General features: G+C 31.6%; 1 protein-coding gene across 1 annotated transcript; it reads left to right on the top strand.

The window, feature by feature from the left end:
* The first annotated feature begins 1,705 nt into the window (after window positions 1-1,705).
* LOC145240336 (L-xylulose reductase-like) lies at window positions 1,706-13,499 on the top strand. The gene is made up of 6 exons (XM_080103917.1): window positions 1,706-1,780; window positions 4,973-5,127; window positions 5,957-5,999; window positions 8,375-8,539; window positions 10,087-10,204; window positions 13,257-13,499. The coding sequence occupies exons 1-6, from the start codon at window positions 1,706-1,708 to the stop codon at window positions 13,358-13,360; spliced, it is 660 nt and encodes a 219-aa protein (XP_079960043.1). The 3' UTR covers window positions 13,361-13,499.
* The last annotated feature ends 9,034 nt before the right edge of the window (window positions 13,500-22,533 follow it).

Below are 22,533 nucleotides of genomic sequence, written 5' to 3'. Positions count from 1 at the left end.
AATGCAAAACATCTAGAATCATTATTTAATGCAAAATATCTAGAATCATTATTTAATGCAAAACATCTTGAATCATTATTTAATGCAAAACATCTAGAATCATTATTTAATGCAAACATCTAGGATCATTATTTAATGCAAAATATCTAGAATCATTATTTAATGCAAAACATCTAGAATCATTATTTAATGCAAAACATCTAGAATCATGATTTAATGCAAAACATCTAGAATCATTATTTAATGCAAACATCTAGGATCATTATTTAATGCAAAATATCTAGAGACATTATTTAATGCAAAACATCTAGAATCATTATTTAATGCAAAACATCTAAAATGATTATTTAATGCAAAATATCTAGAATCATTATTTAATGCAAAACATCTAGAATCATTATTTAATGCAAAATATCTAGAATCATTATTTAATGCAAAACATCTAGAATCATTATTTAATGCAAAATATCTAGAATCATTATTTAATGCAAAACATCTTGAATCATTATTTAATGCAAAACATCTAGAATCATTATTTAATGCAAACATCTAGGATCATTATTTAATGCAAAATATCTAGAATCATTATTTAATGCAAAACATCTAGAATCATTATTTAATGCAAAACATCTAGAATCATGATTTAATGCAAAACATCTAGAATCATTATTTAATGCAAACATCTAGGATCATTATTTAATGCAAAATATCTAGAATCATTATTTAATGCAAAACATCTAGAATCATTATTTAATGCAAAACATCTAAAATGATTATTTAATGCAAACGGTATTAAGATATAAATATATTTATAAATTCTTGATTTAAGACGAGCGGAACTTTTTTTTTAATTTGAACAGATTAATGATAAATATTTTTTCTGTTTCGTTGAATCTGAAATGTAATTGTTTCGTTAAAGTAACTTATGTCTCAAAACCTATCAGACAGTAATGAGTTTCGTTTGGCGATATGTTGCACTCCTAAAAAAAAATAAATAAGTAAAGAAAGTTGAATTTCTTCTTACATTTAAAGTAAAGTTAGATAATAATTTAATTTGACCTTGATATTGACGCAAGGTTCATGCATTGCTCGTATATACTGATATGAAAACGTTATGTTTATCTTCAATAAAATTTTTGGATGATTTGAGAAATTTCTTAGTAGGACGGCACTTGGAGTAAATGTGGTATTATGGTCATAGATGATTCTAATTAAGAGTACGATAGACATTTTCTAAAGTGTGAGAAAATGGGTGTTGTTGGTCATCCTTTATCAGCATGACTAGAAAATGTCTCGTACTTTGTTAAAATATAATTTTTATGTCTTGTGCAAATATTTCAAAGTGTAGTAGCTGTTCTATCTGTAGTCATTATGGGCAAATAGAACAAACAGAACTTTCCTCATATGTACAAATAAGGTTTGTCATAAAATTGTCATACTATTTATAGGCTGATTCAATTTTTATTCTCTGCTTTGATATTACTAGTTAAGTGATCTCATTGTTTTATTTTTTGTTTTCACGTATATCAGGCTGACACAAGGCTATTGGCTCTGGAGGCTCTCCTTGGTGCATGAATTACATAACATTATGGTATGTTTATAATTCAGGAAAAGATAATTGTTGTATATTTTAATTTAATTTTTTTTGTTTGTTTTTCTGTTTTCTTATTTAAAAAATGCTGGAATTGGACGAGATGTGGCAAAGATGCTGTCGAAATGTGGTGCCAAAACCTATGCCCTCAGCAGGACTGAAGAACACCTGAAAACATTAGTAGCAGAGGTCAGATAATTTTTTTTTTTTTTACATATTATATAAATAAATGAAAATAAATTAAAAAACATGCTTATCAGGTCCAGAAGCCACTCGACGTTAAAAGTTAATGAGATGGATGAATTGTTAGTTGAATGATGAATAATATTTTTTATTTTTTTTATTACATTTTCATCCCAAACAAGGCGCATTGCCACTTTGGTGTAGGGGGCTACTATGAGAGGCAACAGCTACTGGGATACTATGTAGGGAGTTGGGCAGCAAGATGTCAGTTCATTATTAAAGTTGTAGATGTTGCATGGATTTTATTCAATAAATATTTCTAATTCCATTTCCTTTTTCTCTCTCATATGAATTAAATAAATTTTAAGTATGTAATTAAATTCTAACTTGCAACGTCAATTTTTAGAATTAAATATTTAAACTTTATGAATGTAATACTTTTTTTATGTTAATATTACTAATTTTCATTCAATTTTTCATTCAACTGTTTTTATGTTAATATTACTAATTTTCAACTGTTTTTATGTTAATATTACTAATTTTCAACTGTTTTTATGTTAATATTACTAATTTTCAACTGTTTTTATGTTAATATTACTAATTTTCAACTGTTTTTATGTTAATATTACTAATTTTCAACTGTTTTTATGTTAATATTACTAATTTTCAACTGTTTTTATGTTAATATTACTAATTTTCAACTGTTTTTATGTTAATATTACTAATTTTCAACTGTTTTTATGTTAATATTACTAATTTTTAACTGTTTTTATTATTTCGCTTCACATTTTTATCTTTATGAACATTCCTATCATAATTGGAATTATTTTTATTTTATTATCAGATATATGCATTGACATCTTTTAAATCTCTTAAAATTTTAATGCAAAATTCTATTTTAAAAATAGTTTTACCTTAAATTATGTCTTAATTTACATTTTTCTTTCTCTTGTTTAATTTTTTATGGTTTGTTTTTACTTATGATTTTTTTTAAATTAAAATATATTAAATTATCAGTAACATTAAAAAATAATTAACTTTAAATTAAATTATGCCTTTTTTTTACATGAATGATTTTATGGTCGTAAACACTTAAAAGCATTAGACCATTTAATTTGACAAACTTCTAATTCTCAATCTTTATTAGTGGTGCCATATGAATTCAAAGACATTTTTTTGTTCAGATATTCAACTAATATTATGAAGTATTTATCTTAAAATCTCACAGATTATAATACACTAAAAAGGGACATTAATAGTTTATTGGAAATTGATATTATTTACCTAGGTTTAGGGTTCCAATATTGAATCAAAACTTCTTGCCAGCAAAAGTAGTTCAAAATGAGAGTCAGCCAACAAACCCAGTTATCTATTATAAAGTGAAGTCGTATTCCTATCTGTTTAATATATACAAAAGGTGCGCTCGATATAAATGCAGGTGTAATTCAGGGGTCGGTCATGAACCTTTATTATTCCTGATATTCATAAATGATCTCCCTGATAAAATAGTCTCTGAGATAGGTGTATTTACTGACGACACCACACTGTATAACAGCACGAGGAGAAAACAAATGAAGACATATCTAAGGCAATGGCGGCAACCCTAGTCTGTAATGGAATGGGGTCAGAAATGGATGGTAACATTCAACGCTGCCAAGACTAAGCTCGTTTCCTTTAATAATTACATGAAACCTTACCAACCACCAATAGCTATGGCTAAAGATAAATTAACTGAAAGTATTTCATTCAAACTCCTCAGCTTAATGTTCACGAGGAACATAAGTTGAAACAGATACATTGAGAGCATTGCCAAGGCCGCTGTGAAGAAGGTGGGCTCTCTCTACCATGCTAGAAAGTTACTTACGCCAGAAAGTATCCTATACCTCTACAAGGCGACCATTCGCCCATGTATGGAGTATTGTTGTCGCATTTGAGCTGTTGCATCTGCTACTAGTCTCTCACTTCTGGACAAAGTTCAAAAGAAAGTCGCCAACCTGGCATGTCCTGAACTGTTATCTAATCTTAAACCTCTGTCTCATCGATGAAATGTTACATCCCTCTGCCTGTTTTACAAGTATTTTAATGGTGAATGCTCTGACGAACTACAAGCCCTTGTACCCCCTTGAGGTAAATACCCCTGACAAACAACAAAGTCCCACCCCTACACAGTAGAGATCCCTAGATGTAAGAAAGCCTTCTACTTTAATAGTTTCTTCCCCGGAACTGCTAGACTTTGGAATTCCCTTCCGGGTTCCTGCTTCCCCAACTGTACTGACATGCAGAAGTTCAAGTGTAATGTAAACAGACATCTTGCTGCTCAACTCCCTACATAGTATCCCTGCAACTTATTTCCCTGATAGTAGCCCCCTCCATCAAAGTGGCACTGTGCTTTGTTTGGGGTGAAAATGTTATAAAAAAATAAAAAATATTATTCATCATTCAACTAACAATTCATCCATCTCATTAACTTTTAATATCGAGTGGCTTCTGGACCTGATAGCATGTTTTTCTTTTATTTATTTTTATTTATTTATATAATATGTTAAAAATGTGCTTAAAAAAAAGTTAAATAATCTCAACGAGAAAACTTATCATACTTGCTAATGTCATATCTCTCTATATATAAAAGGCACTTTGTATATATGGGTCCTGGATATGACCTTAAATTATATCCGATGGTGAGGTCCCAGCTTGCAGGCTTTGGGGAGTATGGAGCCACCCTTTAATTGCCATTGCTCCCAGGTCCACTCTGACCCGGAGTTGTAGTACCTGTTAGGGTTCCAACTATAGGTTAAATAGAAACTGACTTGAAAAAAAACAAATATATTCTATTAAAATTTTTTTTCAAAATCAATGGATTCGGCATTAAATAACCTGAAAAGGGTTGATATGCCGTAAAACAAAAACATCCAACTTGTATGTGTAAACTTGTTCCCTATAGACTCTGAAACAGCTGAACCGTTTTTTCTTTGTTTTTTTTTATTTTCACTTAAATGTATTATTTTAGAAGTTCTACAGAATCTGCTCTGCTGGGCCTCAACTTCAGTATTCAATATGGTATCACTTCAATAACCAACATGGTCACAGAAAAGAACATAGAAAATCTTGTAGTCTATTTTTGTTCCATTGAATAAATTTACTTTCTTTTGTGTGTGTATTTTTTTTTTTTTTGTCCTGAAACATGTTCTTTTATTACAGTGCCCTGAAATTCATGCCGTTGTGTGTGATTTGAGTGATTGGGACAAAACTTGTTCCACAGTTACCTCCCTTGGACCCATTGATCTTCTAGTCAATAACGCTGGCATTGGTATCCTGAATTCGTTTTTAGAAGCTAAGAAAGAAGACTTTGAGCAGTAAGTTTAGTTATTAGTTTTTCAATTATTTGGTTTCCACAGTTATTTTTCTTTCTTTTTTTTAAGAACTTCTATTTTTAGACAGGAGAATTATTACAGCCCATTTTCCTTAAATTGCTTATTTTCAAGCTCATTCATTGGTTAGAGGTGTCCATATTTAACAGTCTTCCATCATGTTCATTAGTTCTTCTGATGACATCATCATAACTGGTCCACATATACATAATTTCTGGCCTTCCTTTTTTTAAAAATTTTTTGATTTCCACATTATTAGTTAGCATACACATTTATTGTTTGGGCTCAAATCAAGTTATTAAGTTAGATTTATGTCCAAGGAACCTATATCTAAAATTTCAATTGTTTATACCCAAAATTGGTGGAGGAGTTTGGTAGAGTTCTCAAAGGTCAAATCGTTAAACTTTGACCCCCTTAACAGCCAAATTTCTGGCCGAAAATGGATTACAAAGATTTTCCCAAATCTCCATACCCTGTATATTAAATATTGAGTCTGTAAACTGAAAATTGACAGTTATTGTGTAGGGAAATGTACATACACACTTTCACTTTTATAGATATATAGATAATCATTGCAAAGTTTTTTCAGTCTTGTTTTAATTAAAAATTATTGAAATTAGTAGGGCTTTTTTAATAAAAATTATTGAAAACACTTTTTGTACTATATTTTTTAAAGAATAATTATTGAAAACACCTTTTAAAATCTTTTAAAACTATAGTTTGTGTGTTTGCTATTATATTGTATTTGCCTCATAACTAAAGACGTCTTAATACATAATGTGTATTTGAATAATTTTGACTTTCAACCTTTCAGGACATTCAGTGTTAATTTGAATGCAGTAGTGAATGTATCACAGGCAAGTCAACTTTGATATTTCTGTGAATCTTCAAGAAAAAAACTTAATTTTCTCAAGGTTATTTTAACTCTTTTTGTTTATAAGCAAACTAAAAAAGTCATTTATTTTCTTTTTGGTTAACAACACATTGCATCAATTTCTTTTTAGAAAAAAATGAAAAATAAACACATTTATTCACCATTGTCACTAGTTTTGTATTATTAGAGTGGGCTATTGTTCAGGAGAGTTGGAGAAATGTCTGAAATTATAAAGCTTTCTGAAACAAAAAAAAATGTCTGCATTTCATAAATAAAAGCCTGTTAGTAAAACTCTGAGAAAGCAAGTTAATATGTTTAATTGCTATGTATGTATGTATGTATGTATATTATTATTATTATTATTATTATTATTATTATTATTATTATTATTATTATAATATATATTATTATCATTGTAATATATATATATACTATTATTATTATAATATACATATTATTATTATTATTATAATATATATATATTATTATTATTATTATTATAATATATATATATTATTATTATAATAATATATATATATATTATTATAATATTAATAATATATATATATTATAATAATATATATATATTGTTACAATATTAATAATATATATTATAATAATAATAATATATATATATTATTACAATATTAATAATATATATTATAATAATAATATATATATATATTATTATAATATTAATAATATATATATATTATAATAATAATATGTATATATATATATTATAATATTAATAATATATATATTATAATAATAATATATATATTATTATAATATTAATAATATATATATTATTATAATATTAATAATATATATATATTATAATAATAATATGTATATATATATATTATTATAATAATAATTATATATATTATTATAATAATAATTATATATATATATATTATTATAATAATAATTATATATATATATATATATATATATATATATATATAATGATTATGTAATTTATATGACTAAAAAAAACAAAATATTCCAATTGTTGCATCTTTAAGTAAATAGTTTGTATGGACTCTGTTTTGGTCAGGGAGACTTTTTATTTTTTTTTACATGGAGGTCACCACTTATCAAGGCCCAGAAGCCACTCTGGGATAAGGGTTAATGCGTGTATAGTAATCAATGGGATAGTAATCGTTAGTAATGGAGATTTGATAAAGTGTCTTACTTAAGGGGGGGAGCGGTTCATCAGGAATTTGTTTATATTAGACTTAAAGACATCCCAGTTGTAGTCAGGTGGATTTTCCTGTGTTAAGTGGCATAAGTCATTGAAAAATATATTCAAATGCATTTAGGTGATCCTCAATGATCATTGCTGTCTTCATTGTCGATTTTGGGGTTCTTGCTCATCAGATCAGACCCCTATTTTTTGTTTGCAAAATTTATCATTCCCCTTTTTCCATTTGCAAGTCAGCCAATGAAAAGGAAGCGTGTATTCAAAAATTAATAATAAAATTGCTATGTTCTTATCGAGTCGATTCATTTATTGGATCATTTAATCTAATCAAATTATTTTTTTAAAATCATATGGGACTCATAGATTTAAACTTAAAGTAAAACTATAACAACGCAATCATAAATAACAGATGGAGTTTTAAATTACTAAAGTTAAAATACATAACCAAAACTTTCAGATGCCATGCTGGTTATAATTGTTGTCATATATTTCAACTGATTTTAAACGCTTCCTTGCTCGGCTAGTTGTAATAACTTGCAAATATCATAGTCGAAATTCTGCTGGGTCTCCCTGCTGTTGGCGGCCATTTACTTTTTTTTTTTTGACTCCATGCCTAAAGAAACTTCAGCCATATATATATATATATATATATATATATATATATATATATATATATTAATTCTTATTATGAATATTTCATCTAATCTTATATGTATTATAATACATACTTAGATAATTGCCACTTATATACTACTAGAAAATAAATGTAAACCTAAAATATTTTGTGACTTCATCACCACCAGAACACAAGATTTTATGTTATTGACATAAATACACCTGTTTGTGTTGGCAAAAGTGTGTTCATTTTTATGGTGCTTATTGCGATCAATAAATCTTTTGTTTAAGCCAAGATATGTTCATCTAAACCGCAAGAACTTTCTCGTCAACCTAAATAATTTTCATGTGCATAATATATACTTAGATGATTGGCATTAATAAACATGACCAATTTAAAAAGAAAATGTTCTCTTTAGCAGTTTCTCTTAGTTTTTAAACATTTATCACACATTTTTTTTTCATTTTGGATATTTTTTCTTGATGAAATAATTCTATTCACTGAAAATTGTTTCAAAATTTGTGCACTTCAGGTGGTTGTGAAAAGAATGATTGCAGATTCACGCAAAGGGTCTATCGTGAATGTCTCCAGCCAAGCGTCTATTATTGGACTGAAAAATCATGCTGCTTATTGTAGCAGCAAAGGCGCCCTTGATGCACTCACCAGAGTTATGGCCTTGGAACTAGGACCTTTTGGGGTGCGTGTGACCAGCATATATTTCATTAAAACTTTTCAAATTTTGAAATAATCTCTTTTCAAAGGAAAGCATTTCAGTTGTCAACTTTGAACTTTAAAGCGTGTAAAATTTTAAGGGGGATGTTGTAGTTTGCTTGGAATTATTTGAAGATTATGACAATCAAGTCTTGTAGGAAAAAAAAAAAAAAGAATACAGGGTGACCAAAAAAAACGGGCCCCAACTCTAATTAGGCCTCGTTTCTTAGTGTTTTGTCCGAATGAAATGAAACTTTGGTCATAACTAGTTTATTATATTCAAAACATCACATCAAAACACTAGGGTCTTTGGCCTTTGTTTTCTCCATTGACTGTAAAATGCTCAGAAAAACAATTGAATGTCCACTGTTTTTTTTTTGGGGGGGGGGTCACCCTGTATGTGCAAATTTTTTCCTTCTCCTGGAGATGAGTTATACCTCAAAGATTGAAGAACTTAACACCACATTACCGTCCTGGTGCGATACATCATGTTGATAAATATTTTATAATGGAAAAACTCAATCATGTTCTGCAAAGCTAAACAAAATTTTTGTTTCTGTATAAAACAAGCAAACCAAACACCATGAATAAATATTTAAAGATATAAAGAACTTGAAGTATAAAAACGTTTTACAAAAATGACTGAATTCAGCATTAAAGAACTGGAAAAGGGTTGGTATGACATAAAACAACCAAACCAGAATTCCGTCTTTTTTGCGTCACTTACATTGAAATAGATGAAGATCTAAACTGGCAGCATCCGAGGCTCTTCAGATAATGGTCACTGAACGACATGGTATCTAGCATTCAAGTGATTCCTAGATGCAGGTTCTTGTTGCTGAATAAGAGATCATTTGAATCTAAATATCACAATGCAACTTGACGGCAATAAATAAACGAGCAAGGCGGTATTAGTCAACATCCGTGCATAATGCAGCCAAAGAAACAGAACACATGTCCTCGCATTCATTTGGTCCTTCGAGATGAACAGGGGTCAAGTATTCAAATGGTGACCACTACTATGGTAACTATCTTGTTAGCTACAACTATCGAAGAAGAATACTCGTTTCAGCACAAGTCAAATTAATTTCCGAACAGAACAGTTTTGCATCACTTTTAAGTTCCATTACGAAATTTAAAATAACAGAATATACTAAACTTTATGTTTGGAATCCTTGTTGTAATTTTGATCAAGATCCATTAGATGATTTTGATTCTAGAAAATGTCTCAACCTAATTAGAGTTGAGGCCCGTTTTTTTTTTTTTGGGGGGGGGGTCACCCTGTATATATATATATAATGTGTATGTGTTTATAATAGATGTGTGCTTATAATGCTAATGTAAAGTAAACCCAATTAGTGCAATATGAAAAGAATAAAGCAACAGAAAGTTCTTCATGTTTTGAATTATTTAATTTATATTTCAACGTTATAACTTTATTTACAAAATGTTTCAAAGTAACAGTCGTGAATCATGATCTTCTTTTTTATGCCCCAATAAGACTTCACTTATATTTTGAATTTTTTGGTTTAGATTCGTGTGAATTGTGTCAACCCAACTGTGGTATTGACAGAGATGGGCTTGACCTACTGGAGTGATCCAGCCAAATCTGAAGCCATGCTCAATCGAATTCCATTGAAAAAATTCGCTGGTAAGTTAAAAGATTTTAGCTTTTTTCATTGTCCCCCACCCCCAAGGATTTTTCTATTTTTTAGTTTGAAATTGCATTTTCATTGCTGAATGGGCAGATACTTTTATATGCATCCAGGCACCTCCAACAGAACTTTGATTATCGGCTGTCACACTTAAAATATTTTTGTTGATCTGTTATGCTTAACTAGCTAACAGTGCATAATAGTCAAGCACCTCAGCAGAAATAACCTTCTTAGTGACATGCAATATGGTTTCCGTTCTGCTAGATCTACAGCAGATGTGCTAACGGTTATATCTCATAAGATTAGTGAATCTCTCGACAAAGGCTTCCTTTCTAGGGCAATTGCTCTTGACATATCAAAGGCCTTCGATAAGGTATGGCACAAGGTCTACTTCACGAGATTTCCAGCTACGGTATAACTGGAAACGTTTTCTCAATTATTAAATCATTTCTCTCTGATAGGCTCATAAGAGTAGTGGTTGATGGGCAGAAATCAGAGGCCCACAGTATTAATGCTGGAGTCCCTCAGGGGTCCATCCTGGGCCGAACTCTTTTCCTGATCTACATCAATGATCTCCCAAAACACATACTTAAATCATTTGTGACATTTATGCTGATGACACGACCATCTATGGCAACACATCAAAGGCCGTAAATGACAAAGTTCTCTCTGATTCTCTCTCCTCTGATCTTGAGCGCATGGTACAGTGGGGGAAGAGGTGGCTGGTTACTTTTAAAGCATCCAAAACCAAGCTTCTATCTTTACATCATCAACGCTCTGAACCCCATCTGGCATCAATTGAAATGGATGGCTCTCGTCTTGGGGAGGCTCCATGTTTTGACAAGCATCTGGGATTGACCTTTACTCTGAAATGGAACACGTGCATCAAGTCTGTTGCCAAGGTCGCTGGAAAAATGGTAGGATCCTTCTACCATTCCAGAAGATATCTCACTGCTGGTGCAATTCTCTATCTATATAAAAGCCAAGTACATCCAAGGATGGAGTACTGCTGCCATATCCGGGCAGTAGCTGCTAAAAACAGCCTATCCTGCCTTGACAGAGTACAAAATAGTCTTTGTGTCTTAGTGGGGGGATGCCTTTTTCTCTTCTCTGCAACCTCTCTCTCACAGAAGAGACGTTGTGAGCCTGTCATTGTTTTATCATTATTTCCATGGAAAGTGCTCGTCTGAGCTCCAATCTCTGGTTCCCCCTCGCCAATCTTTCACAAAAAACACCCGTCTAGCTGAAACTACTGTCAATAATTTTCCCCACTCTTTATCTATGCCTAAATCAAAACGTAGATTCCATGAGCAAAGCTTCTTTCTTAGAAGTGCACGCCTGTGAAACTCTTTTCCGTTTGCCTGTTTCCCACCTGACTACAACTTGGATGTTTTCAAGTCCAACATCAATAAATTCCTGATAAACCGCCCCCTTAAGTAAGACATTTTATCAGATCTCCATTACTAATGATTACCGCGATATTGTCCCATTGATACATGCAATAACCCTTATCCCCCGAGTGGCTTCCGGGCCTTGATAAGTGGTGACTACCATGTAAAAAAAACATTGAATTTTCTCAAAATTTCCAATTCTGATGTAAAAAGAATGAGAAATGTTGATTAAAAATTATGTTTTCATAATATCCTCCTCCATCCCCCTGTTATTTGACATGAAAATAGTTTAACAATATGGTCAAGCTGAGATAAGTAGGTCCCGCAGACGAGCCTCGTTCTGATATTCAGAAAATTTAGGTTAACAACTGGTGAAGCTACCGAAAAGTCACCCTTTTGAATAAAGAAGGATATAAACAATATTTTTAAAATTAATTTCTTAATTTTGCTTAAAAACAAAATGTCAACACATATAAAGAAAATATTTTAGAAAATAATTTCTTAATTTTAAATAAGAATTGATTGTAAAGAAATCTTTTTTTTTGTTTTAAATAATTATTGAAAAATATTGCAAAGTGTTTACATAGCTGGTTCTTTGGGATAATAGGGGCGCCTGAAACCTCTTTTCCAAAACGAAAACTGCTTTAGTGTTTTTACTATTTTAAAGCGCTTTTTTTTTAAAGTTTGAAACACAAGTAGTGGCTAGTTAACTTAGAACAACAAGTGCGCATGGAGGAAATTCTTCAGGGTTTAAATGTATTATAATGCTTTTATGGTGGTCAAAAAAAGTTTTTCAGCTGCCATATTACTTCCCATTTACTTGCCTCCCCACGTGGGCAGAGTTAGACACAAGGTCGGTTTTTAATGTAGAGAAGCATTTATTACTAAAAAAACGAAATGGTGAAATATAAAAGCAAGTTAAGCTAAAAGTAAAAAAAAAAAAACATGTTTTATTTTTTTAATTCCAAGAATTAAAGAAAGAAAAAAATTCAAAGAAATGTTGAACGTTTATTGCTATAAATATAACGAAGCACCGGTGTCACATTTCATACAACCTAACTGTCAAGATTTTTCAGAACGAGGCTCGTCTGCTGGACCTACTTATCTCAGCTGCGCCAACAATATTTATATGAATATTTAATTCAAGAAAATTTATGTCAAAACTTGTAAACGTTTCGGTTGCTGTAACTTTAAACTGTCTTCCTGTGTATCTTGTCAAACTCGGGAATCTTTTTACCAAACTCGAATCTTTCTTTGTTTTTAGTAGTGACATAATGAATAAAGTATCTAAGTACAATTCACTTCTAAGTGAAGCTTTTCTGGAGGTCCAAGGTTCAATCTTTAGTGCGGTGTGGGAAGTACAATGAATACAATTGAAAATTACGCAAGACTTCTACTTGGTCATCGCTGATAGATTAATAAATTTATAAGGTAATAATGGTTTTTATTATTGGTATTATTGACACTTGAAAACAACTATAAAAAATAATATTAAGGAAATTAAAATTTGTTATTCTCATTACAAAAATGCTAAATCTTTTGCACATACATACATCATCATTATTATTATATATGTATTATTATATATGTAATATATATACATACACACACATTGGTCTTTATTATGGAGAGTTATTAATTGTGCCTTTTTTTCCAGAGGTTGAAGATGTTGTCTACACCATTTTGTTTCTGCTGAGCAATAAATCCATGTCAACCACCGGTTCTGTTCATCCTGTTGATGGAGGCACCCTTTGTTGCTAATAAATCTTTGACTTGGATTCCATTTTTTTTTTCTCTGAACGATTCTACTAAGTCTTCTTTCCAGAAAATGTTCAAAAATTATGGTGCTAAAAATAAAAAATTGTGTTTATGCAAAACTTTGAAACAATATAAGTAAAAATTTTCTCCTCTGCGTGTTTTGTCATTTTTTGAAATTGGGAACTATTCCCAATATGTTATGCATTATTCTATTCTCATTGTGAACTATACATATATATATATATATATATATATATATATATATATATATATATATATATATATATATGCATGAATAAATATATATTATTCCAAACAATTTAAAACAAAAAAACTCGGAATAACATTTTTGCATGGCTAATGACCCCCTCATTCTAAATCCGAAAGGTGAAAGAAAAACTCCTTTTAAGAAGTAAAATATTCAGAATTTTAGGTCCAATGGCTTAAATTTCAAAATGCAAAAACATCCAGTTAAACGTTCATAAAAGAAATTGGTCTTTTCGGTTGTACTGCATTTGCAGAAAGCTAAAATTCAGTCAAGGAAAAGTGCAAATGGATACATAACCAACAAACATACGCTTCCATTGTTTTTTGTTCCCCCCCCCCCAATTGTTTAATGTATATATATTTTTTAACTGTTTTTCTTACAATTTATGATTGAATATCATAAATTGTTTTTTTATCTAATGTATCAACCAGCAAATTTCTAGCTTTGCTGCAATCATAATTTGCTAATTGCTTACCGTCCTCTGATTAGAAGAATAGCAAGAGTGATACTATTCACATTCCCTAAAGTGTTAAGACACACAAAAAGAGTGGAAAAACTAAAATAAAAAGAGGAAATAAGTATAAGAAGCAAGGTTAGTAGAAAGACAATTGGGAGTAAGTGGTTCACTAAAGCACACAAAGATCATCTGAACTAGGATTGTTAATCAAGTTATGGTGGCCAAAAAACCGGACATAAAGGTCGAAATATTCAGAGGTAGTTCACAGAGAGTTTTAGTGGTGGCAATTAGTTTTGTGACAGTTTTACAACAATTTTTCAGTTAGAGATAGTCGATTGCAGGTTGCTGCTTGGATCAGATGAGAAAAGTTTAGGAGGCAGAGATGACCTGACATCAACCAAGGTGTGAACGTTAGCGGTAAGACGGTTAACCATGTCACACACATGCAAAGTACAACTGATATTTGCAGAATTTGTGTTGTGATTTTTTTTATGTTTGTGAGCCATTGCGGTTGCTCCTACTGCAGTGAGAGACGATGACATGGAAACGGTGTTGAGATTGGCGATTGTTGTGGGCGGGGGAACACATGGTTGCACACAGGCGATACTAAGAATATAATTAAGGATTACTTAAGATTTCTACCTGGTCATGGCTGACGAACTGAAAACAATGTCTTGTAGAATAAATATAGATTGCAGTTTGAAATTCTGTACAGATTTCAAAGTTACACATAAACAGTCCGACAAGACACATCTGAAGAAGGCCAAAGGTGGCATCAGCCGAAACGTTGTGGGAAGAATATTCAAGATGAAAAGAGTATAAAAATCCATCAAAGATGTTTAGTTTTATTAAGATTATACAAATTAAAACAAAGGCCAACATATAAAAGCCACAGTCAGTTTATTATTTTGAAAATTTTAAAATAAAGCACCAGTTTCGATATTCAAGTAAAAAATAACAAAAGAAATGATCCTTCACTTTATGGCCATGAACTAAATTGACAATATTAATCCAAAAGAATTGATTGTTGAGTTTTATTGAACCACAAAAAGATGACTTTAAGGTGCAGCAATACAACTCTATAAGAGACTGTCGATTGATTATGTGTTAGTTTGAAATAACATTTTCATTGGTCTGTCAAACTTTAGTTTGAAATAACATTTTCTTCAGTCTGTAAAGCTTCAGCTTAAATATCATTTTGTCATTTTATCAGCTTCAATTTAAAATAGTATTTTCATTGATCTGTGATGCTTCAGTTTCACATAGCATTATCGTCAGTTTGAAATAATGCTTTTTTTGTTCTGTTATGCGTGTTTGAAACAGCATTTTCTCCAGTTTGAAATAGCATTTTCGTTTCTAAACCTTGAATAAATGCATCTCAGATTCTCTATTCTTATATTATGATAGAGAATAAAGATGAACAGAAATCCAATTTCTCTTTACCCTTAAGAACTCGAAATAATCGTTGCATCAAATTTTCGACAAGCAAATTTGGCATTTTATGATTTTACTATAAGAGATTATCCTAGGATCCTTTTTCCCTGACGTAAAGTGAGCATAGGATTGAAAAGAATCTAGCTTCTGACATTAGTAACATCTTACTAATGTCTGTGTATGTATATTCATTACTGTACTCTCCATTGTAATAAACTTTTCTTTCTTCCTTTATACTGATGTAGCAGGTGTTCTTTCAGCTCAGTAACAAAGATAAAACCGGAGAAAAACCCATTCAATGTGACTTCTGCATCCAGAAATTTGCATGGAACAACACGCTCCAGAATCATCGGAGGATTCACATCAGGGAAAAGCCGTTCCAATGTGAAATCTGTGGAAAAAAATTTGCCCAATCCGACAAACTCTGACGCCACAAACAAATGCACCTGCAATGGATAAAAAAAAGGGAAGAAAATCTCCACTAGAAACAAGCAGTCATCGACATCCACAACGCCCTCTAAAAAAGCTGACGATTATCCACAAAATGATTATTTATCGGTGCTATAAAAATATCCAGGTGTAATTTTAAATAAGATTTTTTAAGACTTATTCTAGTGGAAATCGCTCCAGACAGGGCGTGATGCCATTTGATGCAAGAAGTTAAAAAAATACTTGAATGTCAAAACTTAGTCAATGATTAAGTGTTACATGGATAGACAACACAAATTTGTCTCTTGATGCAATCAGAACTGATGAAATAGGAAGGAAATAATAAACCTTTCTTCCTTATTCTGATGTATCAGTTATTATTTCCATGCCGTAACAAGCCTACAACTTATTTTTAAATCTACAGAACATTATTTCAGTATAAAGTTGAAATGAAAAACATTGAAATTAACCACGGAATATTACACCTCCCTTCCATCTCTCCCCAGATAATTTATCCCCATTTTGGTTCGCTATTTGAAACAACACGTTTTAAGTTGGTAATATCATTTGCTATTGATCCTGGGTTTGATTCTTGTTTCTCCGAAATGCGTAAAACTCCAAAATACACTTTATCAACTGATAGGTTTGTTTTGTCAAAACTTGGAGATATAATGAAATAATGACTGCAAAGAACTTCTTTTCTTCCTCTTAAAATCAAACAGAATTTCCATGAACAGAGTCTCTGTCCAAGAACTTCCTGTGAAACAGATTACCACAGGGTTGCTTACCTGTAAGTTAAAATCGTCTTCAAATCCAATGTCAACAAATACTTGACATAAACTGTTTGTGTAAATAATCAATTTTTTTTTCTTTTTCGTTCTGTTAATCATTTTCAATCGTTCATATTTGTCATCATTCATCTATCCATCTTTTTTTAACCATTATCTTTGAGTGGTTTCTAGCCTTGATAATCGATGACATTAGTAAAAAAAAAGAAACAGTTGCTGTTGAGATTTTGGAAGTTCTGAAAGCTTTGATTGAATCTTTTTTTGCGCGCGAAGCAGTGTCTGTAACTGAACCGGTTGTTCAAATTTCACTCAGATGCACAAAATGTGTTATAATATTCCCAATTTGCTCATAAAAATATGAATTTTTGTCTGTTCTTTTTTAATTTTTCTTTTCATTTCTTCATTTTGTATATATATATATTAAAAACCAACACAACATGTTTGAGTTCTGCATCAGTTCTCATTTGTCTCAAGGGAATCATCATTCAGTAATGAGAATTCTGATCCAGCTGATGGATGCGAAGACGCATCACTCAGCTCTGTGTCGAGCCTCGAGTAAAGACTTAAACTCGGGCTGTGAGGTGATGAACCTGGTTTAAGCCCTGAGGGACTCATCGCTTCCGGGTTACTCTTGGCCAATTTCTCTGCTTCAAATTTCTCTTCTTCTATCCGAATGAAATCAAACACAGATTTGCTCAAGCTGCCTTCGTCTAAGGGATTATCCTTTTCTTCGTGCTCCCCTTGAATATTTGGATAGGTATCAGGCAGATTGCTCGTAACCTGTGAATCAAGACTGGGAGTCATCTCTTCTGGAGAAACCTCATCTTTGTAGTTTGATTTGGTTGCGTTTTGATTCATGGGGAGAATATTTTTGTGGGCCGTCAGCTTTTCTAATGTACGGATTATCTGGAACAAAAAAAAACTTAAGTTAGAGAAAGATGAAGCATACGAGAGAAGAATGCATAATTGGTTATCCAGACTTTAGCTTTGATTGCCCTCTACTCGTTGTGCTGTTCGGATGGAAGAATCTAGTGACTGCTAGGTTTTCATTGTATGTGTAATTTATTTCATAAACGTCTCACTAGACAACTGATCATTATGAAATAAAGTTGCAATGCAAATCTAATTTTATAATCAGATTTAAAAAGGCAGATCTAGTTTTTTTTCAGAATTTTTACCATATCAAGCATTTTTGAAGAACAATGTTCCATATAACAATCTAATGAAAGTTAGTCTTTATATAAAGTAAAGCTTGATCTGATTCTCAACTTTGTTGTCATGAAAATATTTCTGCTTACAAATCAATATTTGATTCTAACTAACCAGCTAATTGGGTGGATCCTGGCAGCATGTTTTTAAAAATAATGAACAAATCAATTTGAATGAAATAATGGTCAACTGAAAAAGCAATGTTTACAAGGAAGAGAGAGTGAGAGATAGAGAGCGAGCTACTTCATAGTTTATAGCAGGTGACATTCTCTGTCTCTTTCTGTAATTAAAAAGAAGGGTATTGTGTTATAAAAATAAGACACATTCACAACTAGGTTGTTTCTCTGTCTTTCCTTTAAGTAGTACAATAGCTCAGTTGAAAGTGTCAGGTTAGAGTGTTTGAGGATGAATTTGGAGATGTACCAAGAAGATGAGTCAAAGTTTTTCAATAGACTGATTACACAGGATGAAACCTGGGTCCATCTCTATGATCCAGAGATCAAAGCCCAGTCAATGCAGTCGAAGCACTTGGACTCACCACCCCCAAAGAAGGCAAGGGTGCAGCCCTTTGCTGGTAAGATCATGCTCACAGTCTTCTGGGACCAGGACGGAATAGTGATGACAGATTTCCTGGCAGAGGGTACCACAATTATAGGAGCCTATTATGCTTCTCTTTTGAGGAAATTAAGGAAAGCTATCAAAATCAAGAGGCAGGGCAAGATCAGCAAAGGTACACTCCGGTCCACAACTCGCATGTCGCCAGATCAGAAGCATGGGTGCGTGGTTATGAAATCCTCCCCCATCCTCCCTACTCTCCTGACTTTCACCTCTTCCCAGCCATGAAGTTGTTTTTGAAAGGAAAGCGTTTTCCCAGATGATGCAGCCTTGATTTCTGAAATCATGTCATCGTTAGAGGACCAAGCTGGGGTGTTCTACAAAAACGGTCTCCAGATCTGCATCAAACGATGGGAGAAATGTATAACTCTGGGTGGTTTATATGTAGAGAAAGACTAATAACTGTGCCAAGTTTTGTTGCTTTACTACTATGGAAATTGGGTCAGGGTCATTACTTATTGCACACCCCATGTATCTGAAGGTCACTATTTCAATCACTGGTCATTTGACATCATTTTTTAATTTTTTTCTTCTTTCTTAAACTGTGTTGTTGCTCTCCGTAAAGATTAAGATAACATTACCTAAACAACAATTTGTAGTTTTATAACAATTTTGATCATTTTATACTTTAATAACCAAATGATACTGTACTAATTAAAGTTAACTTCTTGACACATCCTAGAAGCAGCTTATCCTGCCTTAGAGTTCAAAATAGACTTCATAACTTAGGGAGGATGCCCTGCAACTTTTCCCTGCAATTTCTTTCCCACAGAAGAGAAATTGCGAGCCTGTCTCTGCTATATTATTTTCATGGTAAGTGCTCGTCTGAGCTCCAATCTATGGTCTCCCCTGGCCTGATTTTCACAAAAAAAGACTCATCTAGCTGAAACCACTATCAATAATTTCCCCACTCATTATCTGTGCTTAAACCCACACAATAATAGTAATAAGTATTTTCAATATTTTCCTTCTACATTCTCTCGTCCATTTTTTCAATTTACATATAACTCAAGATGTTTTTATATGCATTAGAAAGATGTTTTAGCAGATAAGAATCTTTACATTTATTTGAACATCTGCTTTACTATTCACATAGGATGCCTACTCGAGAGAACTTGATTGTCATGAAAAACCCCTGTACAGAGAGACCTTAGGCACTCCAAGATAGTAGTCTAGTATGGCATTCACATTCTCCCCAGTAGATAATCACTTTCTCTCCAGTAGATATTCACTTTCTCTTCAGTACATAATCACTTTCTCTCCAGTAGATATTCACATTCTCTCCAGTAGATATTCACATTCTCTCCAGTAGATAATCACGTTCTCTCCAGTAGATATTCACATTCTCTCCAGTAGATAATCACTTTCTCTCCAGTAGATATTCACATTCTCTCCAGTAGATAATCACTTTCTCTTCAGTAGATATTCACATTCTCTCTAGTAGATATTCACATTCTCTCTAGTAGATAATCACAGAAAACTTTTGAAAGAAAACTTACAGCCATTGAATTATAAGTGGTTTGCTATACTTATAGGTAAATGTGCACTGAAAAGATACCATAATACTTTAAATTCAAATTTTGATACATCTCTTAATTTAAACACAAAAAAAAAACAATTGGGACGCTGAAAACGTACACAGTAAAACAATATTGTCGCATTGATTATTTGTAACGCAAATTTAAAAAAAAACATTTTCTGAGTTTTTTTATTTATGTTGGTAGTGTAGAAGAAAATGTATGAATGTTTTTTTAAGAAAGGTGTATTAAAAAAATGGAGAATAAATTAAAGAAAAAAGTAAGGCGGTGGGTAAATCCCTGTTGTAAAATGCTCTTATGGTTGTATGTTATTTGTAAGAAAATTGTGTTAAAATAACTTAAACGTAATACGGAAATGAACGATCTAAAAAAAATGCAGAAAGTATTAACAATCATTTATTTGGATAATTTAAAGGCGAAAAAAAAATTGGGATGCTGAAAACGTACACAGTAAAACAATGCGTTTTATCGTTGTGTTGATTATTTGTTTATGTATGCATGTGCAACCGGAAGTTGTAAACCAGATGTTGGGGTACAACACCTGTTACAGGGTAATTTGAGTTTTATAATTATATAGATTGTAAATTACTCTTAAAGTTTTAAATAGCATTTTTCGTTGCAGTGTATGTCTTGTCTTCTAATGATTACCTTTATATTAAACAATGCTTCAAGCAATTACATTAACATCTTATCTGAGTAATATATAGTTATACATATGCAATAACAAAATGAAGAAATGGGGTTCAAGTTACTTTTCGTGCTTTTGATTTGATCAACATCTCATCAGTATGATCAGCATGCGATTCATTATCGTTACGTGTGCTTGAGATGCTGTTGTAGATGTTGAGCAGGTTATCTTTACTGAAGGAAGCCATTAGATTCAGATTGACAAAGTCTGTTCGGCACAGCCATTCCAACATGAAGAGACATATCTGAAAAACAAGAATACAAGACATGTTGTTGGCAATTATTTCAAAACAAGCTTTTCAAGCAGATAAAATTATTCATTGCTGAACATGCTGACATTTTTATTTAAAAAAACTTATGGTCATGACTCATTCTTTCTTTATTGCCCCTCATCTTTCCCTTTCTTTGGAGGGGACAACTTGTGACCCTTCACCGCTAACACCGGGGCTGGCCTTTTTCACTTTTCCATGGGTTGACGGCCACAAGAGTTTAGCTGCTACCGCCTCCACCTTCCTCTCCTCAACGCCAGACCTTCGCTGTAAGTTTTATCCTTCATTTTGTTTCCACATTAGGACTTTGATTAATTTCTTACTTTCTATTTCGTTAATATTTTGGACTTATTCAATTTCGATGTATTTTTAAGTATTTTCTGCTTCCCCCTTCCACAGCAAGCTTCACACTAATTCTGTTTTATTCTTTCTTTCTGTTTTCAGTTTTTACCTTCTTCATTTTTAATAAACGTGTTGATTCAATTACAAAATGTCTTCAGAGTTTTAATTTTGGAGAAGTGTTTACACTTTCCATCGTAAAACTTAAAACACTCTAGACAATGGAGCATGTGGTCTTTATGGGACGGAACACTTATCAATTCATACTTACTAACTGCGAGTGCTTTGCTGCGTCTGTCTGTAAATGGTGATTGATCAAGTTCAGAATTTTATCACAGTTAAGGCCACGGCATTTAGTGTTGAATGTTTCTAAATCAGTGCGTGAAGGAATTTGTCGGGGGTTTTGTATCATCTCCCTAACCAGTTGATCCTCTTCATTCCACTCGGGCAAACTGTATTCCTCAGAGTCAAGCCTAAACAATACACAAAAAGATACAGTCATTTCAATGACATAATCTATTTCTTTTGCTCAAAAAAATACAAAAATATTTAATTCATGAGAATTGGCAAAAAGCTTATAGTAACATCTTTAACAAAATTAAAAACTTTGAATAAACAGATATATTGTTTTTGAAACCATATTAAGATGCAAATATTTGATTAAAAAAAAAATAAAATTATTTTTTTTTAATTAGATGATTTTTTTTAATGAAATATTTGCATCTTAACATGGTTTTAAAACGGATTCTTTTTATTCAAAATTTTTATATTTAAATTACTTTTTTAAAATTATTTTCAAGAAACAACTACCAAAACAAATTGTTAATTCCAAAAGTTTTCAGCTGAGTTTTTTTCTTGTTACAAAATAGATGTTTTAACTTGTCTGAGTAACTCTTCGAAAAATGTGCAACTTTTATAATTTATTTAAAAATATTTTCCAATTTTACTGTTTGGAAAATATTTTTATTATTTGCTAAGGTTAAAAATATATAGAATATTTTTACTTATTCGGTAATGTAAGAAATAAATGATTTGCACTAAAACTTACCTGTCATCTATTAGTTCTGTGTTGGCCAGATTATCTTTATTGTTTGATATGTGGGATGAAGACAAACAATGAGGTTGAACAACATCAGCATCGTC

This window comes from Euprymna scolopes, chromosome 19 (genome assembly GCF_053919585.1).
Source record: "Euprymna scolopes isolate OS-2025 chromosome 19, ASM5391958v1, whole genome shotgun sequence".
In the NCBI taxonomy this organism is placed as follows: Eukaryota; Metazoa; Mollusca; class Cephalopoda; order Sepiida; family Sepiolidae; genus Euprymna; species Euprymna scolopes.
Note: the sequence above shows the minus strand (reverse complement) of the source record. Positions and strands in the feature narration are given on the sequence as shown.